General features: G+C 39.0%; 1 protein-coding gene across 2 annotated transcripts in view; it reads right to left on the bottom strand.

Moving 5' to 3' along the window:
• Positions 1–18,983, bottom strand: part of CASR (calcium sensing receptor) — a 78,029-nt gene that overhangs the window by 22,284 nt on the left and 36,762 nt on the right. For both annotated transcript variants that reach the window (XM_060639797.2, XM_060639798.2), the window contains exons 2-4: positions 6,940–7,357; positions 4,073–4,379; positions 262–1,146 (exon numbers count right to left, since the gene is read on the bottom strand). In XM_060639797.2, coding sequence (XP_060495780.1) covers positions 262–1,146; positions 4,073–4,379; positions 6,940–7,124 — 1,377 coding nt within the window. In that variant the 5' untranslated portion in view covers positions 7,125–7,357. The remainder of the gene's footprint in view (positions 1–261; positions 1,147–4,072; positions 4,380–6,939; positions 7,358–18,983) is intronic.

Here is an 18,983-nt window from a genome sequence, read left to right as displayed (position 1 = left end):
TTAGGGGCCATACTTTAGTTATTCTGAACCCCTGGACTAAAGAACAGTTGAACCAAGGCTTTAAACAGATAACCAAATTAAATTACTATCAATTTTGCAGAAGTCAGTTACTTAGAATGTTTGAAAAGGCAATTTGAACCCAAAGCTATGTATAGCAACATCATTTAGATACTGTCTTTTTGAGGTGACCACTTTATCTGTCTTGCCTGGGTCAGCCCAATTCTGCTACACAGTGAACTGCTATCTAAGTGAAGTATGTACCTGCCAAGCCTCAACCTTCTTGATATCTGCGCAGGAACCATTGGTGAAGAGCCCTCTTCCAGGTAAGCATGTATATATATCTTGCAGGGCATGAGCAATGGAATAGACTGCTAAGTAGACATTGTAGGATATCCGTAAATGTGTATAATCCATGTAAGGGGTCTCCACGCTGCTGATGTTCTCGTCCCCTGTACAGAGAGGTCGCAAGGCAGTGGAGCTATTGCTTATCCTGCCACCACCTTCTTCATGACCTCTCAGGAAAGTGTCCAGTGCTAAAGGTCCTTTAGCACCTTCTTGGAGGTGGCAGTTAAAGGTTTCTTCCCAAAACTCCTTGGCAAAACCATTGTGGACAGACTTTCTGGGATGGACTTTCTGCAGGAATTCCCGGAAACCCGGGATCTGTCCAGCCTTCAGAGCGAATCCAATGGTGCCTCCAACCACATGGAAGTACTCGGGCATGGCAATCAAGGAAGAGCTGGCCCAGGCCTCGCTGGCCAGCCAGATCCTCCCTGTGATATTACGCCGGACAATCTCCTTGATAAGGGGTTCAAGGTCTGGGCCACTAGAGAAAACAACAATGACTTTGGCTGTGGAATTCTGGATCACCTCCACCACTTGCTGGATCTCTTCTTCATCAGAATACTGGGAGATGAGTTCACTGAAGTCAATGCAGATGTCCCTCTCCTCAGCTTCCTCTCGAAACTTCTCAATCCCTGGCCGGCCGTAGTCATCATCAGCAGCAATTGTGCCCACCCAGTTCCAGCGGAAATACTCGATAATGTCTGCCATGGCAGTGGCCTGGTGTTCATCATTGGGGATGGTACGGAGAAAGGACTTGAACTGATTTTTGTTGCTGAGGAGTCTGCTGGAGGAGGCATAGCTGACCTGGAAAGAACATAGGATGAATGAGTGAATGAGATGCCAGATGAACCTCAAGGTTCTGTGGGGTTGGCTTTTTGAGCATTCATTAATTTATCAAACATGCTGTTCATTGCAGATGGGATGAAAGGATGAAGACAACCAGAATATGTTCCTCTCCAGTGTGAGCACTCAAGCATCAGTCAGTCTTTGGGGGAGCATTCTAATTCCCAGTGGGTGATTCTTCACAATGCCACTTTCAGAAATGGGTCTGGCCATAAAGTCAACCCAACAATAGTAGAATCTACTTACCCTTTCAAGGAGAGTCTTTACACGCTGTTGCAAAGTTGCTCCTAACTTCCTTTGTGATGTCTCATTGGTTATCATATATCCATGTACACATCTTCTTCCTGTTATGTCCAGGTTCTGATCTAAACATTTAGCTTCCCCTTTACTATGATGAACACTGTGTCCATGACTCACTTCTGGAAGGAATGCAATTCTCTGTGGGTGATAAACCTAAGGCTCTTCAGAGGAGCCCCAAGGGGTTCTTCTTTCCTAGTCTGTCTAGGTTCTCTCCTTCAGTCTCCAGTTAGTCTCCCTCTTGTTAACGAAGGAGAGTTTAATAGTTCTTTTCTCTAGTTTTCTAGAGAGATTTTAAAGGAAACTAAGTTAAAAAATTGGGGGGAATGTCTTTAATATTTCTCACCCATTGAAACAATTAGTTTTCTATGTTTAGTGTTTTAAAATGAATTTTCCAATATATTTCTTCTTACCAATGAATAGTTTCTACATCAAAAACATGAAAGACATTGGTGTATGAAAGACCATGACCAACTTTGCTAAAGAGCATGATTTTTCTGACAAGAGCTTTGATTTTGGAAGTTACAATATAAAATTGACAGTTTTTTCTCTTATCAGCAAGCCCCTTCTTGCTCTATTATGAGAGATCATGAGGTGTAGGTAGTTAGATTAAGTAATTTATTGAGATGTTGTTGTTTTCACAGAGCTCTACTTGCAGACCCAAACAACAGGCTTCTGTCAGATTTTTGCAAATGAAAAACCTACTCAGGCATTTTGTAAATTTATCCATTAATGTTTACTTCTTCTTTTTGAAAAATGGGTTGAAAAGGGTTTTAAAAGGATTAAAATTACAAATATATCTACTATGAATATGTTTCTCTTAAAGAATGCATTTATAATATTTGTCTAGTTTTTAAAAAGAAACTAGGAATGAGGGGGGTAAATACTACTTCACTACCAGTTCTCCCCACAAAGAAAAAAAACCAACTCTTAAAAATACACAAAACTTTCTTATATTGTGAGAGGGGAGAATTTCATGAATGAGTCAGAAAACTTCTGTCCAGAACTTTTCTAGCTGGTCTGCTTGTTCCATCCACTTGGTGGCATGAGTAGCATAAGAAATACCCTTGGCCTCTGCCCCTACCCTGCAGAGCAGTGGCTCCCAGTTCTGGTGCACATTAGGATCACCTTGGGAGCTTTCAAAACTCCTGATGCCCAGGCTGCATCTCATATCAATTAAACCAGGATCTCTATGGTGTGAAACCCAGGTATCGGTTTTTAAGGCTCCCCATGTGATTCTAACACGCAGTCATGGAAGAGAAACATTACTGTAGATATACTTACATTGTTTTGACTGAGAATTATAGTCTTCATGACACTTTAATAATTCAAATTTAGCTTAACCTTGTCTTTCATCCAAACCATAAAGAATTAAAACCTTTACATTTATATTCTTTATTTACCTTATCCACAATTATACCTTGTGCCTCTTGGCCACAAAAACTTACTTTCACTGTGTATTAAAAAAATACTGTACAATATTCAAAATTTATAAGATGCATATTTGCATCTTACCCAACACATTTACCGACCATTATTAGATCATTTTGTGCAAAAGTTATAAAGCCAGGGCTTCCCCATGGGAAACACCTTTAATTCCCTGAAGTAAGGATTCGGGAAATGATGACAAGTCTTTTTCAGTTGCCACATGAATATAAAAGGATAATGTCTATCACCAAAGAAATGGGGACCTCCCAACATATAAATGTGAATTTATCAAAGGTACTCTTAACAAATTTTAAATATTAGACATTGAAAAAAATAAATTTAAAGCATGATCTATAATTTTAAAATTGATGTAAAGGATGTATTACAATTGAGCTGATTCTCTCATCCACGGACATTTAGGTTGTTTCCAACTTTTCAGTATTATAAAATGATGTCATAGATCTATAAATATTAACATGAAAAAAGATTTGCTACATAGGGGAAAAATATGCAACTTTGAACAAATGTTTATTAAAGCACTTGTTTCAGTGAATTGTTAGCATTTGAAAATGCAGACATCTCCTCATCTAGGGTGAGTTCCTGCAGGGTGGACACTATTTGTTCATATGTGCTCTATAAATATTGTTGAACGAAATAGAATATTTTCCATTCTGGAATGTGCAAGACAATGATTAAGTTCTTGTTCTGTGAGAAAATATACTCTGCTTCCCCCTGAGCTAAACTTTAAGCCAGAAGTTAGAGAGGCAGAATTTTAAAGGAATAGGATTAGGAACAGATTTTGAGTTTGAAAGGTAAGTTTACATCATATGGCCTCATTCCTTTTAGTAAAGGCAGAAGAATGGTCATTTACTAAAGGAATGGAATGGAAAATAAATACCTGGCAAAAAAGGCAAAGTTTTACACAAGGTATGTTTAAAAGAATTTTGGAAGAGTTGTGAAGGTTTAGTGGACATGGTTGATATTGGGGTCTCAGAAATCCCAAATGGTCATGGTACAGTGCCCCTACTAATTAGAAGGGGTTTTTTTGGTGCCAGTGTAAAGCCAGAGATAGGAAAATAGCAAACTGTATGGACACTGGGCATGGAAGTCACTCGAGTCCTGATCCCTGCCCGCATTGCCCCATATAAGAAGTCATGTGTACCTGGGGAATGTAGAAGAGGCCCAGCAGGTTTGCCACCGCTGTGGAGATGCCCGAACCAGTTGCTCCCACCACAGCGATAGTAGAGGGGATATGCTCTGAGCAGTTGCAGAACTCGTCGAGGTTCAGAGAATCAATTTTATTTTGTGCCACAAAACTCAGAGTGGCCTCCAAGGCTTTAGAAACAGTGTTGCAAGTGTCAAATATCCTGTATCCCAGTGTCATGTTGGGAAGAAGGACTGGGCTGCTGTTTATTTCCTCGATGGCAAATATCATTGCTTGTAACCAGCGAAACCCGCGGAAATTATACCTGCAAGAAAGAAGAAATGGAAGAAAATGGGAGGCTTTCTGGTCAACCACTTAAGAGTAGGGACTGGGCAAAGCTCGGTTTGAATCATGGCTGTGTTATTCTTTGTTTTCATGATGTGTTCTTTGAGACTCATTTTACTCTCTGTAAAATGGGGACAATGCCTACCTCATATGATAGCTGTGAACATGAGATAATTATGTAAAATTCTCAGCCTGGTGCCTTACACAGAGGAAGCAATGGTAGCAAAGATTGTTATTAGTAATAGAATGAATAATTTGTATCTGCTTCATCCAGCAAAAAGTTTGAAGTTGCTGATCTAAAGTATTAAAAATAATACAGATATTTTTAAAAAAGGACTACAGAAAATATAAATAAGATTAGGATTTTAATATGTAGGAGCCTAAAACTAACCTCAGATTTGCAGAGTCACAAATTTAGATTATGACATTACTGGAGGTCAAAGGGGAAAGGGAGATGATAGAGCTCATCTTTGTAAACAAACAAACAAACAAACATGTAGGATGGCTGTTTACAAATAGTGATTATTTCTGGGTGGTGGAGCAATGGCTTTTAAAATTGTGGGCTTTTGGTTTATTTATATATTCTGTTTTAAAAAATGAGTATGCATTGCTTTTCAAAGAACATTATTTTAAATAAAAATCAAGCAAATTAAACAAAGAGAAGTAGGGTCAGTTACATAGTTTTCACTCTCCCAAGATTTAGCTCAGAGTGAGGGCTAGTTAAGTATGCTAAATCAGTGTATCAACGTCCAAAGGAGGAAATGTAACAACTCCACAGGTTCTCTCTTTATATGGTAGGTTATACTACTTGAACTCAATGGCAGGAGGTAAGAAATATTTGCTGTACTCCACTGTGTTGTTTAGGTTCCAAACTTTTATTTTTATGTATTTATTTTTTAAATGTTTATTTATTTTTGAGAGAGAGAATGCATGCAAAGAGGGGCAGAGAAACGCAGAGAGAGAGGGAGACAGAGGATCTGAAGTGGGCTCTGCACTGACAGCAGAGAGCCCAATGTGGGGCTCGAATTCATGACTGTGAGATCAGGACCTGAGCCGAAGTCAGACACTTAACCAACTGAGCCCACCCAGGTGCCCCAAGATTCCTAATTTATTCCCCTCCACCCAGTTTCCTAACTTTTAATGTGACCTTTTCTCTTAGTCATTTTCTTTATGTTTCCATCATTTTTTTGTTGTTGTTTAGTTATTTGTTTTAAACCTTAAGTTAAAAGTTAAGTTTTAAGTTAAGAGAGATTATAGAATTTTTCTTTACATAAAACATTTATACTGCTAAACTGATTTTACTATCTTTCTTTAATATAATTTAAAAAATATAGTATTCCAGGGCTTTTTGCTTAACCTTAGGTATATACATGGCACATGCACAACTCTGGTCAGCAGGGTACAACAAAGAAGATATTTGTCCAAATGGGTTATATGGAGAATATGATCAGCATAGTTGAAATTCTGTACTTAGTTTTTCTGTATTTATGAGAAAAATGTGAAAATGCTATCTAATTTTAAAGCTCTCATTAGAACATGAACAGAAATCCAGTTTTGTTGGAGCAATTCTAGTTTTCATGTTCATTTTCCAGCAATCAGGGAGACCATGGAAGAGTGCTGGATCCCTTCTGAACATTGCAAGTCTTAGAGAGAAAGTGTTATTTTCTCTTAGAAGTTGGGTAAAGACTTGGGGTGCAGTCACGGTCTCTGATATCCTTGTGAAGGGAGGTGATATACAGTCCATTCTACTCTGTGGAAGTCAGATTTTGTTTGAAGGAACTGCCTAATTCTAGGTGCCATATTCTGCTAGAGTCATGATAAATTAGGGAGCCTCAAATGGAGGGAAATCAAGTCATGAAGTAATTGTTCAGAAGACAGATTCAGGCCTGGAAAAGAAGTGATTCAATGGGATAAGTTAGCTGTCTTCACATGGCTGAAGAAAGAGTTCAGTGAGAGATTTGGATGGATTCTGTGGTTTCTCCCATCAGTGTTAGGTATATTCTGTGTTAAACAAGAGGATTTCAGCCTTCTATACGAAGGGCTTCCAAAATACTATAGACTGCATTTTGTAGATGCCTGCGTCATGCCAGCCACTGACGTTTCTTTCAACTTTAAAATCCTTTAAAAAAAAAAATGAGAATAAGGCAGCTAACACTCAGGTATTATTGACCTTTGGGGCACTTAAGGTAAATGGGAGATGTTACTACTCAGGTTTGCAAGACCTATAATAAATTGCCTTCTAGGTACTTAGTCTTCCATTAAGCAACACTGCTGCCAGATATGAACAATGACAACTCAGTTACCAAGTGACTGGCACATACTCCCAACAGGCCATGGATTTTTCTATTCAGTATATTTGACATTTTACTTTTTGAAAACTTTCTTTTAAAGAGGGTCATGGAATAATTTCAGCATGACTACCACTCACCATTTTTGAAAAAAATAAAACCAAGTTTGAAAAAAAATTATTTTGGGTTTGATACAGCTTTTCTCCAACCACCAGAAGAGAAGAGACTCTCTGACTTGGCTCCTTTCCTTACCTGATACATTCCACAGACTCTGGCCTTGACTTTAGATCTTGATCTTTGGCTGCTACTCCAAAATGAATAGGAAAGAGCCCCCCGAGGATAATGTCCCCTTTCTTCTGAGCTCGTTGGTCAGGCCCATAGGCAGAAGTGCACCCGGTAATTGCCAAGAGGATCAAACAACAGCTATAAAATGCCATAGTTCTGCTTTCTCTCCAGGGGGAGAAACAAGAGTGCTGGTGGTTCGGGGGCCCCTGGAACTTTTCCCCCTTGGTGCAGTTCACTCCCTGTAGTGGTGGCACATGTCTACAGAGTGATTAATAACAGAATGGAAGCTGTGGTGTTTGAATATCCATTTCTGCCTTTGCCATTGCAGACTGGTAAGGTGGGTGGTCCTTGAGTCTTTAGAAGCCACATCATGTGAAGACTGATGCTTTCTAAAAGAAAAGAGAGACAAAATTAATTCAGCTAAGCCTAAATCCCATCTTGTTATGATGACTATAACTGAGGTAGCTTAGAATTTCCATTTAGAGAGGTTGAGGGGTAACAGGAGGGGACAGCATGACTTAAGAGTCTTAGACTATGTTTTTTTAGTACTTCATGTAAGATACAGAAAACGTCAGTTGCCCATATTGGAGAAGGACTATGTTCAATTGTGAGGCCACATTTTAAAGAGGTCATTGATAAGCTAGGGACCCCACTGATGTTATTGCTGGATTTTAATCCATTCATTCTTCTGCGTGAATCATGCATAGAATTTTCCTAGGAGAAGCAGTTTCTTGCATTAGTATAATATAAATAATATTTTATTCACCACCTATGTTCTTATAGAAAATATAGAATGAGTCATACTCAAGTTTAAATCTGGCTTTAAATCAAACAAAAATGTCAGAAAAGGCCATTTATTCTTTATGCTTTCTTTCTTATGGTGGCTTCCCTTTTTTGTACCTGTTTATCACAGATATCTGGTTTCAGTTTGTAATAGGACACTCCACAAACATTTGAGGAATAGTTCTTGTAAAAGGACGCAGATAAATCAAAGCTCAGATTATGTTGTAAGACTCGACTACTAGATTTAAGGAAAAGTTTCTACTTTAGCATGATTATCCTAGTAGGAACTCTTTGCTCTCTATCTCACCCTCTCTGTGAGTCAATTACCAATGATACGTTGATGTTGGGTAACTATACAGCTTCTCCTGAGGTTCAGGACCAGCCCTGAACTGTCAACTGGTCATCTCTACCTGGATGTCCCACAGGTGCTTCCAACTTGACAGGCTCTAAACTCATCTTCCTCCCAGATTTGTTGCTGCTTGTTTTTTAATCTCAGCAAATGACGTACCATCCACAAAGACACAAAATGAAGAGTCATCCTAGCCTCCTCCCCTCTCTCCTCATCATTGCCTTTCATATTCAAACAACCATCAAGTCCTGTAGATTCTCCTTCCTAAATCTCTGGAATCCATCTACTCCCTTCCATTTCCAAGGCCATCTTAAGTCTGCCAGCATTTCATACCGGGATTTCTGCAACTATTCCCTAATAAGCATTCTTGCCTCTGGTTTTATCCCTTTGCAGCCTGCCTTTGCAGATCTTTGGATGTCATGGAACATATGGTTTGGAGCACAGGCTCTGAAGTTAAAACTGGCTTTGAATCATAGTTTCACTGTTTTCTAACATATGACTTTGGTAAAGTCACTTTCTGTGATCTCATTAAAATAATGCATGTAGAGCCATTAACATAGTGTAACTAGTAAACTCACAGAAAATGCTAGCTGTAATGAATACCTTTCCAGCCTCACTCTTGGTGGTCTTCTCTTTGAACTCTACACTCCAGCCATGCTAAAATTCTTTCAGTTCCTAAATTACACCAGACCCTTCGTAAAATCCCCAGACCTCACACATGCTGTTCCCCCTCATTGGTCCCTCTGGCCTAAACCTTGCCTGGAAAACATCTACTTATCTTTTAGCTTTCTGATGCTTATAACCATGAGGCATAGCTTGCCAAACTGTGGGGTCTTTATGTGAATGGAGAAAAAAATCTCCTGTGGGGTAGACACAGCCTTGTACTAAGGCATCCAGCTTGGGAGTGGAGCACAGGCTGGATTTCCACTCATACTAACCCCTCAGCTGTACAGTGAGCAACTTATAGGACTCTTCAAGGAGGTCTTATCTGGACCCTCAGACTAGGCAGGTCTAATCTGTTATAATCTTTTACATCTTGGATCTTGGAGTTCTCCTCTTGGGAGATTTTTCACACTTTATTATAATTACATGTATAAATGGCTGATTCTAGAGCCGAAACCCTTAATCATTGTCGTATGCTATCTCTTGCCCTTTAGGAACCCTACCTCCTCCTCTGTCAGCTATTCTAGCAGAGGGTTCTGGGCGCCATATGGAAGGAGCACCCCAGCAGACACTCAACATTCCTAGAATTGTTTCCAACAATGTCTGGACACCCACGGCTATCCTAGTTTTCAGACTCTGGTCCTGTATTTAGAGTTTGGGCTTCATTTCTTGGTTGTGCATTCATAAGTACATGTGCTAAGATCTGAGAATACAAAGATAACAAACATATGCAGTTCCCTAGCCTGAGAAACCCCCAGTACAGGGGCAAGTACACTGGTGTAGAGGATCAGAATTTACCTCAACATTCAGAAGTGAAAAAGAATATTATAACTTTGGTTTCAATGACTGAATTCAGCTGTGCTCCTCAGCACTTAGCCCAGTGTCTTGAAATAGTAACTGCTAAGTAAATGTCTGTTGAGTCAATGCATAAAAAAGAAAGCACTTTGGAAGAAGACAGAAACTAGCATTTATTGAACCAGGCATTGTGTCAGGTCCTTTAAAACGTCTAATGTATTTTAAATTTCACAACTGTAAAGAAGGCAGTACCAACTCCACTTTCAGCTTACTCAAGTGAGAAATTCTGGCACTTGAATTAAGAATGCCTCAAGAACTCAGAATTTTAAGGAGTTGCAAGTAGTGTACTGAATTAGGAGAGGGAACATTATGACTGGTTAAGGTAGGTCACTAAGAACTGTTAAATTTTTTCCTGTGAAAGATTAACTACTTGGAGAAGTTTATTAACTTCATTAGTCCATTGAAAAGAAAATTCATGGCAAGAAGTAATAGATCAAGTGGAGATTTCAGGTCAATTTGCAGCCGTTAACTCCACCAGTCTAATGCAGTCTCCAAACCACCCTTTTTAGTCCAATTACTAGGGTCTAATTTACTTTAAAGCTGAATCATTCTAGATCCTCATTCTCCCTTTCCTCCAATATCCAATCACTTTGTCCTGTTGATTCTACCATCTCTCTCCACCCTGCCATCCCCTTTCCATTGCTGTTGTCACTGCCTTAGCCAGATTCCCCTTGCCACCGCCCCCCCCCCCCATTTCTTTTTTGCAAAAGCTTTCTTTTCCTTCTATCTCACTGCTTCTGTCATTGATAGTGACAATCAGACCAGTACCAAGTGTGATCATAGCATGGTGGATTAACAATTGGAGTTCATCATTGTGACTTCAGTTTACAGTAATTAGAATACTAAAGTTCTTGACTAATCACTAACACTTCAGTTTCAGTATCTGCAGTAGAGACGTCTAATTGTATCCCTCATATCTGTACTCCTTTTATGACACAGTAAAATAGTTTTTAGCTGGATAAATCGTTATCTAAAATAAAAACCACTTTCCTCAACTTCCTATATAATTATGTGTTGTCATATGACTAAGTTTTGGCCAGTGGGATGTAAGCTGATATGCTCTGTGGTAGCCTCCAAGAAACTGCCTGAGAAAGAGTGTTTGTCCTTTGTCCCTTCTTCATCCCTCTTCCTTCATTCTGAGGCATGGAGGTATATGTGACAGCTGGAGCCCATCTTGAACCATGAGCCATGTCTTAGGGAATGATGGTGCCATGAGCTGACTGTTTCATGGAGCAGAACCTTTGTATCAGACTGTTTCTGGACTTTTACGTGACATATAAAAAAAGCTAGCTTGTTTAAGCTATTGTTATTATATTTCTTCTTATATTAACAACATCTATCCAAGAGTCACAAGTAAACTCATTTGCTTTCCTTACTATAAGTTCATTTCATTTAAATCATATAATAGTGTTTGCCTTCTTGCAAAAAAATATTGTAAACACAAGCTGAAGCTAGTATTTGTTCTTTATCTCAATGGAAAATATATTTGGAGGAAGAAATGACCCATGTACCAGCTGGTTTTATGTTTAGAAGGTCCTTGAAATCATAAGGAGTGTTTTAGTACTAACAGATGATGGATCACTAACTTCCTCATCCAGGAGACATGGGATGGCAGGTCAGGGCAGACTGGTCTGTGGCTCCATAGATTAATTTGTAAATTCATGCAATTATTTATTCATTCAAAAACATTTATTGGGCTCTCCTATGTGTTAGACACTAGGGAGTGCAAGGTACCCAGGAGAGAAAGTTGAGATTGCTGCCTTCAAGGTGTTTATGGCTTAAAAGGAGACAAAGATATGTATTACAAGTTCCATGAGGCAAATGCTAGGAAGAGGCATGAATTAGGTGTTGAGGGAGTGCAGAGGGAGGAGATGTTGCCAGGAGAACAATTCACAGTGGGGACTGGAAGCTTCTTGGGGGTAGGGCCTATCTCTTTTCCTCATCACTGTACCTTGGCACTCAGCACAATATGTAGAACTTAATATGTGCTTCACAAATATTTGCTGAATGAATGAATAAAGAAAGCATGATCAGTAAAAATGGGGGCTGGTTGGGCAATTCTAGGACAGAACAGAGAAGGGGTCACCCCACAAGACCAAAGGTTTCTGAGGGCAGGGTCTTTGTCATGATCACAGTTGCACTACCGGCACTGAACATGGAACCTGGTACTGAAAGGATGTTCAAAAAATATCTGTTGAACTTGCATTTGTTCCAAAAGTTCCGGAATCAAGTACAAATTAACAGAGGATAGAAGGGCAAGGTTAGAAGGCAACATTGCAACATTTCAATTTTAATCAAGTTAAAACCACCTTGGCTCTTGCCCCTTGGCTTTAACATTTCCGGAAATTATGTAACTCTACAGAAGAATGATTTTACCTACATTTCAACTAGAGAAAACCAAAGCACAGACCGCCTGAACATAAAACACACTCAGTAAATTAGAGGCATGGCAAGCTCAAAAACTACAATTTCTTGATTCCTAGGCTGCAGAAATAAAAATTCTGGGTTGCCTAGAAAAAAAGGTGGTTATGAAACCAAAATTGATTTCCAATAGAAATCATTTATCTACATAGGGTGAGTACCTTAATTTGTCTGTGATTTATTGTACTGTAATCTTTGTCCTCTTGTGTCATGCTGATCATAAAGAATACTAACAGTAAGGTGTGAAGCCACCATTACAGAAAGGTGAAACTTGTATGTTTTGATGAGGGTGAACAGGGAAAAACCTGAGAAAGTTCGACCAATAATCACAAAACCCGTGTACCCGGCTCTGGTTACAGCTTTCTTTACCTCTTGCCGAGGACATAACCACAAGGTGGGTTTTTAAATGCACCTGGTGTGCATTTGCTAAAGAATTAGGGACATCTTATCTGTCATTATTAATGTGACCATCCTCAGTTCTGTGTCAGACTTCATTCCTTCTGTATTAAAGCAAGGGGTGTCTTGTTTTGAAATGAGGGCCCTCTTTCAGCACTGGGAGAACACAGACTGTAGAGTCACACTCGGCTGCCTCCCTCCAGCCCTGCTTGCTGTCTGCACGCCAGCTGCACAGGTTCTTACCCTCCATCTCCCTGACAACAGGTGTGACTTTTGGAGAGTCCATGCCTCATTTAGCCCTGGTAATGACTTAATTGAGTTGGAAAAATGCAAGGACAGGATCGTGATAAAAACCAGCTGAGCTGGGTTCCTGTTAGTCATTGGAAAAAGCTATCAAGGAAGGGAGGAGAAGGATGAACAAGAGTGGGGAGGAGCAGCATGGGGTGTTGAGCAAAATGGGGAGAAAGAGCCAAGACAAAGCAAATAAAGGAGATACGTAGGAGAGGAAATGAACATTCATTAATGTTGTACTATAAGCTCCTTGACAACATGGCCTGGTTTGTTCTGTTTGTGGCCCGGAACCCAGAGGAGCCCTATAAATGATTAAGTGAATAAATATATGTGTGGAGTGCCCACAACACAATAAACCATCTTAGGAGTTCATGAAGCTATCTCAAGAAGAAAGGAAAAGACAGAAAAAGAAAAAGACATAGAATGGGAGTTGAGGGAACGTGAAAAATTCAAGGTTAAAAAATGATGAGAGGGGCGCCTGGGTGGCTCAGTCAGTTAAGCATCCAACTTTCACTCGGGTCATGATCTCGCGATTTGTGAGTTCGAGCCCTGCGTCAGGCTCTGTGCTGATAGCGGCAGAGCCTGGAGCTATTCTGTGTCTCCCTGTCTCTCTCTGCTCTCCCTCCCTTGCTCATGCTCTGTCTCTCTCTGTCTCAAAAATAAATAAACATTGAAAAAAAATTTTTTAAAAATGATGAGAAATGCTCATTGTCTGCTATAGAATCTTATGAATTGAAATGTATGCTGGCTTTGGGCTTTGACATTGCCAATGCCTGGTTTCCATGATAGGACTGAGTTCCTGGGGACACAGGCCACGAGGTAAGAGATTTCTTGTCCTGAAATGATTCTCTTCATGCCTTGTGTAAGCTCTGATGATGGATGTGTGGACACCCATGAAATGGTTCAGGTGAAAAGCAAAGACACTCAAGTCATGTTTTTATAAAGAAAAAATGCCAGAGCTTCAAGTCCTACATGAGAAAAAGATTTCTGTGGAATAATGTCCTGGTATCACCTTTCAGAACTGTAAGGAACCCTGATTAGCCAGAGTGGTATCTTTCAGTCTGGTGTCCCAAGATGTGCTACCACAGCGTCCTCAGGTAAAATAAGTTTGGGAATTGATGTACATACACTCTGTGTCGCAAGGACACATTTGCCTTGGTTGGTGACACATCCTCATCATTGGTCTGTGCCTGGTCCATTTTTATTTCTTTTTTTCTTTAAAAAATTTTTTTAATGTTTATTTATTTTTGAGAGAGAGAGAGAGAGAGAGAGAGAGCGAGCTTGAGCAGGGGAGGGGCAGAGAGAGAGGGAGACACAGAATCTAAAGCAGGCTCCAGGCTCTGAGCTGTCAGCACAATGCCTGACACGGGGCTCGAAACCATGAACCGTGAGATCATGACCTGAGCCAAAGTTGGACGTTATCCTACTGAGCCACCTAGCCGCCCTGATTTTTATTTCTTTATTAAGTTATTTTTATTGATTAATTTTTTTGTTCATATATCTTTTTTCTTATTCTATCAGTTTTGGTCTTTTTTCCCCCTCAAATTTTAAGAGTTCTTTATACATTATGGATACTCGCCCTTAAGCTGTGATATATGTTACAAATATTTTCATATAAGTTGGCAGTTCTTTGACTTTATGTTACCATGCAACTTTAAAAACATTTTTAGGTAGTCAAAATTATGAATTATTTCCTTTATTGCTCCTGGATTTTGAATTAATGTTAGAAATCTTTTCCTTATACTGAGTTTATAGAGGAATTCACCGTAATTCTTCCAGTGTAATTCATTTAATTTATTTTCGAATTTTTTTCTTTACATTTAGTTTCTTGATCAGTGTGGAGTTTATTTTTATGTATGGTATGAGGTATGGATCTAATGTTGTCTTTTACAAGTAGCTGCCTAGTGTGCCAGCAACATTTATTAAAAAGTCCATCTTTGCTTCTCTGGTTTAAGATGCCACCTTTATCTATTCTGTTCTTATCTGTATGGCTCTTCTCATGGCAGTGGCAGTAGCACCTTGTTTTGTTTTGTTTTTTTTTTAAATTTTTTAAAATATTTTTATTTATTTTTGAAGGAGAGAGAGAGACAGAGCATGAGTGGGGGAGGAGCAGAGAGAGGAAGGGATAGAATCCGAAGCAGGCTCCAGTCTCTAAGCTGTCAGCACAGAGCCTGACGCGGGGCTCGAACTCACAAACTGTGAGATCATGACCTGAGCTGAAGTCGGACGCTTAACCGACTGAGCCACCCAGGTGCCCTGCACCTTGTTTTAATTATGGGAATTCGTAGTATAGTTTAATACCTGGTAGGACTAGTCCACCTTTGTAGTTTTTATTTCTTAGTGTGCTATTCTTGCATGCTTGTTTCTCCTTTTGAACTTTAGCATCAACTTGTCCAGCTCCATAAAAAAGCTTGTAGATATTTTTATTGGGATTGTGTTACATTGACATCTTTATGGCGTTGAGTTGTCCTATCCAGGAACAAGGATGCATGTCCTTTTGTTTCAAGTTTAATTTCGTGTCTTTTAAGAGTATCTCCTCTCATTAGTTTTGTACATTTTTGTCAAGTTTATTCCTAAGTATTATCTTTGTTACTATTATAAATGGGGCTTTCTTTACCATTATGTCCCTTGGATGGCTATTATTTGTGTTTATGAACTCTATTGATTTTTGTATGTTTAATTACATATGCTGATACTTTTCTGAGTTCTTTTATTATTTAAATTAATTCTATTGTTCACTGATTCTCCAGTATTGTCTGGAGATATTTTTACTTCTACTTTTTATTGAGATAGAATTGACATATAACAACATATGATTTCAGGTGCACAACATAATGATTCGGTATTTGCGTGTATTGTGAAATGATCACCACAATAAGTCTAGTTAACATCCATCATCACACATAGTTACAAATTTTTTTTCTTGTGATGAGAACTTTTAAGATCTACTCTCAGCAACTTTCAAATATACAGTACAGTATTATTAACTATATAGTCACCATGTTGTACATCTGATGACTTATTTACTTTATAACTGGAACTTTGTGCCTTTTGACCACCTTCACCCACTTTTATTTCTTTATTTCTAAGCTATTTTAAATAACAAACAAGCATCCCAAACAAAGAACATCAGTAGTACCCTACCCGAAGGTTCCCCTTGCACCTTATGCTCCTGCTTCTCTCTCACCAAAGAAACCATTATCATGAACCACATGTTTATCATTTCTTTGCTTTCCTCTCTACCCCTCCAACCCCTGCTTTAAAAATACCTTTTTTTAGGGGCACCTGGGTGGTCAGTTGGTTAGGTGTCGGGTTCTTGATTTTAGCTCAAGTCATGATCTCACGGTTCGTGAGTTTGAGCCCTGCATTGGGCTCTGTGCTGACAGTGTAGAGCCTGCTTGGGATCCTCTATCTCCTTCTTTCTCTGCCTTTCCCCCACTCGTGCTCCCTCTTTCTCAAAACAAACAAACTTTAAAAAAGGCATCAACTCAATATTTTAAAAAATAAAATAAAATATTTTATTTTTAAATTTTTAGGGAGAGAGAGCATGTGCAAGAGCATGTGCGAGTAGGGAAAAGGTTCAGTGGGGAGAGAGAATCTCAAGCAGGCTCCATGCTCAGAGTGGAGCCCAGTATGGGGCTCCATCCCACAACCCTGGGATCATGACCTGAACCAAAATCGAGAGATGGACACTCTCCTGACTGAAGCACCCAGGCCCCCCCCCGCTAAATTTAAAAAATCATGGTAAAGACTGGGAGGATACACATCAAAATATTGAGTGATTAGATCTATGATGGAATTGTGTATGTCTTCCTTATTTTGCTTTTTGTTTTTGAAATTAACAAAAAATATATAATTTTTTAAAAATCAGAAAAGATGTTATTGTAAAATGTTATTTAAAAGGTGGCTATAGAGGTGCCTGGGTGACTCAGTCGGTTGAGCATCTGACTCTTGATTTTGGCTTGGGTCGTGATCCCAGGGTCGTTGGATTGAGCCCCGTGTTGGGCTCTGCACTGGGTGTGGAAGCTGCTTGAGATATTCTCTCTCTTAACCCTCCTCTGGCCCTCTCCTCCACTTGCACACTCACACACACTCTCTCTCTCTCTCAAATAAAAAAATAAAAGGATGGCTATAGACATAAACATTAAACATGAAGGAAAAACACTGCAAAAATGATTTTACTATCTAGTCATACTATATATACTTCAAAAGATATTTTGAAAAATATGTTTATGGATACTTCTTCATATCTTCCATTCTTTTTCAATAAAATTTTTACCTCCTTCTTTTCTCTTCTCTGTCTCTTAAACTTTTAATTGTAATACAAGACATCAGACATATACACAAATCATAAGTGAATGAAAACACATCCATGAAACCAGCATCCAAGAAAGTAGATTAAGATATAGAACCAGAACCCCAGAGGCCCTACTCACATCTCCTCTCACTTATTATCCTCAACAAAGGTAACCAGTAGCCTGACCTTTACCATCACAAATCACACATTTTCCATGTTTTTGAACTTTATATATATGGAATTAGGTAGTATATACTCTTTTGTGTCTGGCTTCTTTTTTTCCAACGTTGTGTTTGCAAGATTCATCTATATTGTTTTGTGTAAACATTGTTTTTTCTCACTGTTGTATAGTTTATATGTGATTATATCACATGTTATTTATCCATTTCCCTGTTAATTTTTTGGTAATGTTTATTTATTTATTTTTAATTTTTTCAATGTTTATTTATTTTTGAGAGAGAGAGAGAGAGAGAGAGAGAGCGTTGGCAAGGAGCAGAGAGAGAGGGAGACACAGAATCTGAAGCAAGCTTCAGGCTCCGGGCTGTCAGCACAGAGCCTGATGTGGGGCTCGAACTTGCGAACCGTGAGATCATGACCTGAGGCGAAGTTGGACGCCCAACGGATTGAACCACCCAGGCGCCCCAAATGTTTATTTGTTTTTGAGAGAGAGAGAGAGAGAGAGAGAGAGAGAGAAAGAGAATATGAGTGGGGAGGGGCAGACAGAGAGGGAAACACAGAATCTGAAGCAGGCTCCAGGCTTTGAGCTGTCAGCACAGAGCCCAACACGGGGCTCAAACTCGTGAACCTTGAGATCATGACCTAAGCTGAAGTCGGATGCCCAACTGACTGAGTCACCCAGGTCCCCCATCCATTTCCCCATTAATGAAGAGTTTGAGGTTTTAATAAATAGTGCTGCTGTGAACATTCTTGAACACGTCTTTTGGTAAAATATGTTGAGTACATGCCTGAAGTGGAATTGTTGGGTCAGTTTGTGTATGTTTAGCTTAAGTAGACAATTACCAAAAAGTTTTTCAAATGGTTGTAATCAATTTATCTTTCCACCCAGAAGTATATGAGAATTTCCACTGATCCATATCCCTACCCACCTGTGATATTGCCAGTCTTTTTCACTGTAATCATTTCTTGCTTTCTTTTTATGTGGTTATTTTGTATTTACCTGTATTCCCAAGAAGCATGAATTCTTTTTTAGTTGTTTTAAACTTTATCAAAGGGCATCATATTGTATGTAATCTTCTGAGACTTATTTAAAATTATATTAATAAGATTCATCTATAATATGTGTTACTGTGGCTCATCATGTTGACTGCTGTGTAATAGCCCATTGTGTGAATATGTCACAGTTTATTCATGCACTTCCCCATTTATGGATATTTGGGCTCTTTCAATGATATGGCAGTTCTTTCCTTCAAGTTTGCTCTATGCAAGAATCATGGAAGAGTTCTATGAAATTCCCAACTGCTACTAACTCTTTGCAAAATCCAAGGCCAAAAATGACATACGCCCAGTGTTTTATCATTCTGTTTTTTCTCAATGTTAACTAAAATCACATGAATTTTAAAAATTAGGGCCATTTCATTTTGCTTAACTTATCACTGCAGCAAAAGACTAGAGGCAGAAAACTCTAATTCATGTAAAGGTACAAGAGAGTTGCCTTCATTTTTCCAAGCTTAACAACCCAAATTTCTTTTAAACCTTTTTGCATAGGCCTAGTTCATATTTTTCTAGAGATATATGTTACTATTCTGTGAGCTTTTTCTAACTTCTTCATGCCATTTTTTAGTGTATGCTAACAAAAAACGGGACCATGCTTGAGACTGACTAGAGGGTGAGAGGCATTGTGTCCCAGCCCTTTTGTGACAGATCTCAGGACATATTTGTTGGCTTTTGCCCATACACCATAATTAGGCTGACTCATATTAACATTCTGGTCATCCA

Source organism: Panthera onca, chromosome C2 (genome assembly GCF_046562875.1).
Source record: "Panthera onca isolate mPanOnc1 chromosome C2, mPanOnc1 haplotype 2, whole genome shotgun sequence".
Lineage (NCBI taxonomy): Eukaryota > Metazoa > Chordata > Mammalia > Carnivora > Felidae > Panthera > Panthera onca.
The sequence above is the reverse complement of the archived record's forward strand: the minus strand, read 5'-3'. Positions and strand labels throughout refer to the sequence as shown.